This window comes from Glycine max, chromosome 11 (assembly GCF_000004515.6).
Source record: "Glycine max cultivar Williams 82 chromosome 11, Glycine_max_v4.0, whole genome shotgun sequence".
Classification (NCBI taxonomy): Eukaryota; Viridiplantae; Streptophyta; class Magnoliopsida; order Fabales; family Fabaceae; genus Glycine; species Glycine max.
The window spans coordinates 15,194,370-15,203,894 of NC_038247.2; the positions used below are offsets into that span (position 1 = coordinate 15,194,370).

At 33.1% G+C, this 9,525-nt stretch overlaps 1 protein-coding gene across 1 annotated transcript; it reads right to left on the reverse strand.

The window, feature by feature from the left end:
• Positions 1-579: 579 nt before the first annotated feature.
• On the reverse strand, positions 580-1,378 carry LOC100775986 (protein GL2-INTERACTING REPRESSOR 1). Its single transcript, XM_003538050.5, has one exon. The coding sequence runs from the start codon at positions 1,109-1,111 to the stop codon at positions 779-781; it is 333 nt and encodes a 110-aa protein (XP_003538098.1). The 5' UTR covers positions 1,112-1,378; the 3' UTR covers positions 580-778.
• Positions 1,379-9,525: the final 8,147 nt, after the last annotated feature.

Consider the following 9,525-nt stretch of genomic DNA (forward strand, 5'->3'; position numbering starts at 1 on the left):
GAAAATAAACCTTTTATTTTGAGAAAATAAACGTAGAAAGTAAACTTTTTAAGATGATTTTCTGGATGGTTTTTCGAAAAACCTTCTTAGAAAGTAAATTAAATTAATTTCATTCAAAAACCTTCTAAGATAATTTTTTAAAAAACTATCTTAAAATTTGTATTTTTTAAATTTTTAAAAAAAGATATTTTAAGACAATTATGAAACATAATTGTCTTAGAAATTATATCCTTTTAGAACAGTTTAAAAATCGTCATAAAAAATTTTGACTTTTTACGACGACAACTAGTTGAAAACCATTATAAAAAATCTCTCAAAACCATTGTAAAAAATACTTTTGAAGTAGTGCTAAAGTTGTTTTATAATACATAAATTAAAATAAATTTTTAGAAGTCAACAGAAAATTTTCATAAAGTTAAACTGCATAAATTAATTTTAATTTTATAGAAAAGTAGTTTAATTTAAATTGTTCTCTTATTTCCTTCTCTTTTTTTTAGAATAATTTATTCGAACAAAACCTAAAATATATATTAGTAAGAAGGATAAAACTGAAAGAAAAAAAAATTCCCTGCATAAAACTAATTTAAATTCTCTTCCCTTAATTTGTCTTGTACACGTACAGTAAGAAACAGCCAAATTTCACAGAAAATTAAAACTTCAGAGATAGGAAAAAGCCAATCTCTGCTCTAATTAACCAAAAAACGGAAATCCAACAATAACAGAAAACAAACTTTTTCTCGGTGATGCATGTAGCTACTGTTCTTCACATGTCTCATCATCACTCGCTGCTACTCTTCTTGGTATTGTTGTTTTCCTCGTTGTTGAGGAAGTCAAGCAACACAGTACTCTTGCACTTGGGGCATTTGGGATCAACCTCCGACAACATAACATACATGAGGCACCGAGGACAGCCCACGAGAAGCATTGCCCTTGTCTCTTCAGCCTCGGAGGATACACACGAGCTCTCCAACGATTGAACCGACACCGGCGACGACATCGATGACTCTGTGGGCGACAGCTCCGAAGAAGATATAATTGAGGTTGCTGCTGCCCTTGGTGGGGACAAGTTCAGCCTAAGCTCCAACCTTGGACTCCTTACTCTTTTGCTCATGATCTCTCTTTCACAATATTAACCTAAAACAAAGTGGTGTGAGTGTGACTCTTCTTCACTTTGAGCATAGGGTATTTAGTTATATATGTAGAGCTAGAGAAGTTATTTAAAGGGATAGGAACGAATTGAAGTGAGGAAAAGCATACAGAGGGAGGCGATTGATTGAAAGTAAATGCCAAATTTAATGGTAAGTACAAGTGGAGAAGCACAGAAGAGAACAAGCAACAGGAGACATATGAGACAACTCCAATAGTCCAATGTGATATGTCCATGGCCACCTGCGCATGCATATAACTTCTAAAATTGTACGGTTATACTAATAGACGCTAGTTTGTTTTTTTTTTTTTTAAACAATCCGAAAAAAAGTTTTGTTATAAATTATATTATTTTAATAATAATTATTCTAAAGCATATTAATAATAATTATTTTATTTTATAAAACTCTTACGTTAAGAATACATATCTATTAAACTGCATGTATCATGCAAGCATTTAAGCCTGCCATATGTCACAATGTTCAAACTTAAGAATTGTTGGAGACATTTTTTTTCATAAGCCAAAATTTTATTAAAAAAAAGTGTTAAAAGGGATATTCCAAATTCATATATATATATATATATATATATATATATATATATATATATATATATATATATATATATATATATATATATATATATGTATGTATATATATATATGTATGTATATGTATGTATGTATATATATTATAATTATTGAAGATTTCTAAATTTTCCTTATAAATGCTTATCAGTTTAAGTCATACATACTACTTGATTTTTCCTAATCAGGTATAATATTTTAAATTTAAGTTTTGTAAATGAAATAAATAACTGTTAAATTATTTTTATCAGTTTAACATTAAGTGGTAAATTGGCTATCAAAAACATTACTAGTAAATAAGTGGTAAATTATTTACTCAATAAATTCAACTGAAATTAATAAAGATTGGTTGTTGGAAGCTATCCTGATGTTTCGCAATCCTAACCTTTATTTAAAAAAAAAAAGAGAGATTCAAATTGAATTTCAAATACGGAAGTCTTAACAAAAATGTAATTCACGTACCATATCTAAACTAAAGAGAGGTATTAGTTCAACAGGAAGTGCAATAGTGATCATATCTAAACCAAACAGAGATATTAGTTCAACAGGAAGTGAAATAGTGTCCATGGAGCCCTAATAAAGAAAGTATACCTAACAATTGACATCAAACTCATCAAAAGAAGAAAGAATCGTCCATTAAAACTAGTGAAACGATATACTTAACTATCTCCACCAGATTCTAATTAAGAACAGAGTGATCGAGGTGTGGTAAACAAACCAAACTTTACCAAACCAATAAGACCAAATCGTGAATAGTCCACCTTCATGTTTTATGTAGCTGACAATTTTCAAAGTTTGTTGGTCTTCGTCATATTAATTGAATTATGAATAACATTGATTTGCATAACAAATTCGTCAAGCGCATAAATAGTTACTACGTTATTTTCGTTTGTACAATTAGAGTAATTGTAGACTAAATTTACATGAATAGAAATTGAATATCTTTCATAAAAAAAATCAAAAATTAGTTTTCTTTAAATAGTTTATTTTCCTTTAAAAAATAGTTTTTTTTACAGAATTCTTTAAATAGCTTTTGAAAACTACAAAATAAAATACAGTCAAACATATACTAATTATGTTTCCATGTACTGTAAAATGCTAGGTTAGTATGTATATATATATATATATATATATATATATATATATATATATATATATATAATTTGCTACTCAAGACTTATATTCAAATATTCAAGGTAAATGATTAAGACATCTCTATATTTTTCTTATTATTTGCTCGAGGCCATATTAATTAATGAAATCCATAAGTTGGAAAAATATTTGACAATTCCCCAAATTTAGGATCTCTTATCATGCCTTCTGATTGGTCATTTAACTATGATATACTGTAGTAATAATTTTCCTTCGGATAAGTACTCAGACGAGTCAACCTATATTTAATTTATGTTATTTTTTTATATTTAAGATAACATATAATTAATATTTATTTATGCATGGAATATTTTAAAAACGGTTGGTTTCTAAGAGATAAACTCTTACACATGCAATAATTCAAAAAAAATATTAAAGATGAAATTTTCATATTAATAATCTTTTTACGATCGTTCTGTCTCACTAAAACACATGTATTTTGAAAAGTGTGTATTTTGTTTCCCCTTTTTATCAATAATATATCCATGTGAATTGCAATACACGGATTAACACAAGATGAATTATTCATTGATACTGATCTAAATTAAGATTAATGTTTTACGAAATAATGCAAGCTTTTGTATGATGCTTAATTATATATAGTAGTTGTGAAAAATATAATATTAATTCAATACTATTGATTTGTAATATACCAAAGTTTCATAAAATAATACACACACAATGGTGGATCTTGGACCCGGGCCGGTCAGCAAGGACAAACTATTATTTTTAAAAATCTCTAAGGACAAACTATTATTTTTTAAAATCTAACATAAAAATGAGAGAGTGAGTTCAAACACAAAAACAAAAAGTGTAACATATAAAACTTTAAAATAAATATTTATGATATATTAAAATAAGTGGGTATATTTGTTTACCCTCGCATGAAAATAAGTCATAAAGTTCAAACATATAAAATTAGAGGGTAAAAAATATAAATTTTATGAAAAATATATGTGACTTTATGAAAATGAGGTGGTGCATTGTCCTCCCTTACACAAGAATAGGTCTGCATATACACTATTTAAATAAATTAAAATACTAATCAATTAATAATTTGTTCATTACAAACTTTATTTTTCTTGTTTTTTTTTTTTTAATGTAGCGTGATTAAAAGTGTGTATATCTAAGTGGATGCAATATAAAATGATTGAATTTATATAATAAAATATTACAATAGTTTGAAGGAATTTTGGTAGCTAGCATAGAGAAAATATTAGAAAATGTGAAATTAAACAAATATAATATGCTCTATACTGACAACGATTTTTCTGTTAAATTCATCCTTTTCATGTTAAATTCATCACTTAAATACTATTTTGTAGAGAAATTAGTTTTTTCATTTAAAAAATGTCAGATAATATCAGTTCGATGTTGGGTTTACATCTGTTAATATAACTTTTATCGAACAATAATTAAATTGTTAATCTAACAGAAAAAAGTGTTAACGTAAATTCATAATATTTATCAAATAGTTTAATTTATTCGGCACATTTTATACAAAAAATAATCCTTAATTTATACAAAGCATATATCAATGCAAATAATTAATCTTAATTCTTAACAGAATTTCCGTCAAATTATGACAATTTTGATATATAGCGTGTTGAATAAGATTAATTTAAACTTAAAAATTCATCATGATTAGAGAATGAAGTGTGTACATGGATTTTGTACAACAAAAACGACAATATATGACATTTAAATACAAATGAAAGTGATATTAGCTAACTAAGCATATATATAGTTACTTGAAACAAATTTAACTCAAAAAAATATAACTGTGCGCAGGGTTTTGTACAGCACAAACGACAAGATTGTTTTATGAAAAATTAGCCTATCAACCCAACCTAATGACAAATAATGTGAAAGTAATTACCGTAGTTACATGTATATTAATTGATGAGAAATAGTAGCCACTTAAAATTTCAAGCCCTCTTAATTTGTTTATCTACCATATATTGAAGCGCTAAGAGAAAGAGTGAGGTTTCTCATCAACCACAACTGCTGCTTTTGACGGTAAGTGTAATGGAAGAGAGTGGATCCAACGGCTGTTGTAGATGATTGCACATAATTATACGGATATTGTGTCGTTGGTCTAAAATCTTCATGATAATAAAACTTAGCCAGTAATAGCACAACCATAAAATTGCACATTAGTTGGAAAACAGTTGTATACGCATCCATCTACTATAACTGCAAGTTTCAGATTTCGATACATGAAAGTTGGTGTACGAATCTAGGTTTCATGGCATTTCCTTTTTCGTTTGTTGGGTACTCTAAAGTCTTATTGTCTCAACTCACCCGTGACATATAAATTTAGTTATCTATTTATCGTTATCTTGGTAGGATATAAAACTTCTGACAGTTTTTTTTTTTTTATATAACTTTTCTGTCATAGTACGATTATCTTGGGTAAATTTGATGAAAAGGATAATGTAATAGAACATAAATATATAATTGAACCGAAAAAAAAACAAATAATGTTGTACAGAAAGTATTATAAGAAAAATGTTATTATGAATAATATAATTTATTTACAAACTTCTTAATTACTTTAAAAAATTAGTAATATTTTCTCTCGAAAAATTATAAAGTTTATTTAATCTCAAAATAAATTAATCTAAGCATATTTATATACGTACATTCAAATTTTTTTTAAGTTGGGAAATAATCTTTACCGCCCCCCCCCCCCCCCCCCCCCCCAGCTCAGTCTTTAAAAGCAAGGATGAAGAGATTATTAGTTTCATTGTTTAAGCATAAAAATTATGTGTTATCATATGCAATTATATTTCTATCTTTCACAAACTTTTTATTTTCGTGTAAACATATTTTTGTATTCAAATAATTTTCTTTTCCAAGAGAGAAGATCTGAAGCATGAAACATTATTTCCTGTGTTAAACAATTTTTCTAAGAAATTAACCCTATTTTTTTTTCGGGTATACAATATTGACACGGAGAATATCATACCTGAAATCTCACACATATTATCTAAACCTTCTACTACTAAGGTGAGCTTAATAGATTTATCACATAAGGGGTAGTCATATATAGTACCTTGATAAAATACTAGTTAATACATTAATTAAGTTGAATTTTATTTTATGTTTTTCTTTTCTTTTCCGAGTTTTAATTAATGCTCAGGGGTTGGGAAATCAATTTAATTTGTCATAATCTAAAGTTAGCATGCACTAATTTCACTCTTATCTCTCACTTGAGAGGGGCCATACAATTAATCATACTTAGCTTAGCATACACGATGAAACATTTTATCTATTTTCTTATTATACTAGCTATATTAATTAAAATTACAGACAGTGAGTTGAGTATCACGCTTATTGATAATGTTTCAGGAGTTTCTTGACTTAATTAATTATTGCTTAGTTATTTTCGTGTTTTTTAAACTAGCTCAACTTTTAATAATAATAATAAGATTTCCAAAGTTTTTTTTTTTTTAAATCAGCAAAGAGGATTATGTTAAACTGAAAGAGGTATCACAATACAAACCAACCAGTACTTACAAAATGAAAACCTGGTTATAAATATTTAACCCGGGTATGAGAAAAATATTGTTAATCAAGTGTACTCACTAAAATCTGGAGATGTCCCACGTCAGGATGGACGTGATCAATGTGCGTTCCAAGACCTCCTACATCGAACTAAGAGTTTCCTTTGTTAAGAGGACAAGAAGGGGGACCTACAAAACAAAAACTTTGACGCTCAAGTAAATATGTGAGTTAGGAGGGTATGGGTGAGTATGAAAAGAGTGAGATGAAACCTGATACTTATAGAGTGGAGTGGGAGCTACGGGTCCTTGCTTGTAGGGATTGTTACGGTGGTGTAACAGTCCTTACAAATAATTACAAGATTATAGATAATAACTAGTAGATAATTATAACTTATAGATAATGTGTAACTTATAGATAATCAAATACCTGCTATGAGATAAGGAGGTTACAACATATCTTAATAATGAAGTGGTTAGAAATAACCTATCCGTTGAGAGCCTGGCTGCTAAAGGCATGACTTCCATGCTCCTGGGTCACGGCTGACTTGCGTATCAGAGTGCCACAAGGCTTGCCACGTGTATTTTATGGATCCTAGACGGTACATAAGTCCCCCAAGCTCTAAGTTGGTTTGCAGGTGAAAGAGGTTGTCCAATGTTGAGGGAGATTGTCCTGTGTCGATGGTAGTAGCCTTGACGAGTAGGAGGGTCGCAAGTTTGTCGAACCCCCAAGCATGGACAAAAGTTGTCTGGTGTCGAGAATGGTAACTTTGACAAGTGCAAGAGTTGCAGGTCTGTGAGACTTTTAAAGCCCCCTAGTGTTGTCCAGGCTACTTCTGTCAAGTTTTTCAGGGTGTATATGCTTTTGGTTTTGTAGGCGAAATTAGACGTGTTAGGTGAGGAAAGTATCTATATTTAACAATTATGCCCTTTTTTTTACCATTAGAGAGTGCATTGAAGACAAGCGCTTGGTTTGTCTCTTTGTTGTAGGCGTGTGTGACGCACACGCGTTGCTCTTGCATACATGTCACTCGTGGAGTAGACATGTACAAGAGACGTGGTACGTAGGTGGGTGGAGCTGCATTGTGGTGCAAAATTTTAGGGCACCATTCTAGCTCCCGCCAATTATCGAAGAGTTGCACCTCCACTTTAAGTGGAGTGGACGTTTGCTTTTTTATCACCACCATTTTCAAATTTCTACTTTCTCTTCCTGAATTTTCCTTGCTTTTTTGCTCGTGATTTGTGATTCCTTTTCTTCTTCATTTGTCTTCTTTGCTTTCAAGGTATTCTTCTTTGACAATGTCTTTCATTTCTAACTCCACCATGGGCATGAGCGACAGTGACTCCGGGGGTTTGATTCAACAACCCCTGGTGGACCGAGAAGTCATCTCCATCAATAGTTCCTCCTTGTAGGAGACTTGCCATGAGACTTCTAATAGCAAGTCGTCTTCCTTGAAGAGGTTGACGCTCTCGCACCGTACCGGTGGAGGCATTTCTCGCCTCCGGAGGAGGGCACAACCTTTCATTGGGGGAGCATGGAGGAGTGGTGGTGGGGATGTTAAGGCGTACCCCCACGCGCGGCGTAGCCACAATGCTGGGTCGCCATTATCTCCCCTGTCGTTGCTGGCTTTGAGAGGGTAAGGGACGATGTTTTGAAGTATCGATCCTCCATTACTTCTGCAATGAGTTTCGTCACTCTGTAGCACCAAGTGAAATTGGCGAACTCGGAGGATTCTTGCAAGCTAGCCGTATAGGCTTGTAGGAATAATGATTTCCTTTTTGAGGGCAGCGTTGGGCAGTCTGCTCTTCTTTTTTATGTACATGTGTCTATTCGAGGTCTTGGATTTGGTTCTCCCCTTGACCTCCTTTCAATGTGCTCTACTTGAGCACTTAAATGTAGCCTTTCTCAACTCCACCCCAATAGTTGGGCCCTGGTAAGGGCTTTCAAGGTTCTATGTTTTTTCTTCAACATTTGACCCAGTGTGTCAATGTTTCTATACTTTTTTCAAATGCAGTTGACATGCGAGATATGTTGGGCCTCCTTGAACAACATGTCCAAGAAGCTATTCAGTTTTATTTGAACATGTTTCACCATTTCAAGGACCATTTCTTCAAGGTCTTGGCTACTAACATCATAACTGATGGCTTGCCTCTAATGTTCAACCAGGATGGGGAGCCCTGCTTCCTATTCTCTTGGTAGTTTGACCCTACCAAGTTCAAGTCTTTTGACGAGGATCTATTGACCTTTGTTTTAAGTTGAGGAACTTGGACCATTGGCTATGCTCGTCGTAGTTCCAAAGGAGTGAGCTTACCAAGGGCGTGCCTTGGATTTTTGTAAGAGTATGTACCAAGGGTGGACCCTAGGTTTCTTGTATTCCTGCACAGATAAAAGTTAGGAATAGAAAAGATTGTCAAGGGTAGACCTTGCGTACCTTGAGTTCTTGTGGAGATGGAACTTAGTGACAGAGAGGCTCACTAAGGGAGGACCTTGGGTTTAACAAGTCTTGGACTAGGGGTGTGTTCGTCGTGAGTTTTGGTAAGGATCACCAAGGGAAGGCCTTGGGTTTGTCAAGCCTTTGGAGATGCGAGACTCACCAAGGATGGACCATGGGTTTGACGAGCCTGTGAGACTCATAAAGGACAGACCTTGGGTTTAACGAGCCTTTGGAGAAGCGAGACTCACCAAGGGCAGACCTTGGGTTTAACGAGCCTGTGAGACTTACCAAGGATGAACCTTGGGTTTGAAGAGCTTTTAGAGAAGCAAGACTTGCCAAGGGTGGACCTCGGGTTTGATGAGCCTGTGAGACTTACCAAGGGTGGACCTTGGGTTTGAAGAGCCTTTAGAGAAGCGAGACTCGCCAAGGGCGGACCTCGAGTTTGATGAGCCTGTGAGACTTACCAAGGACAAACCTTGGGTTTGACGAGCCTTTGGAGAAGTGAGACTCACCAAGGGTAAACCTTGGGTTTGACGAGCCTATGAGACTCACAAAGGACGAACCTTGGGTTTGACAAGCCTTTGGAGCTACAAGACTCACCAAGGGAGGACCTTGGGTTTGATGAGCCTATGAGACTCACCAAGGATGAACCTTGGGTTTGAGAAGCCTTTGGAGCTGCGAGACACACCAAGGGCGGACT

What these genes read in the sequence shown, in the direction of transcription:
- LOC100775986 (XM_003538050.5), bottom strand. Translation starts at nt 1,111, where the DNA reads ATGAGCAAAAGAGTAAGGAGTCCAAGGTTGGAGCTTAGGCTGAACTTG.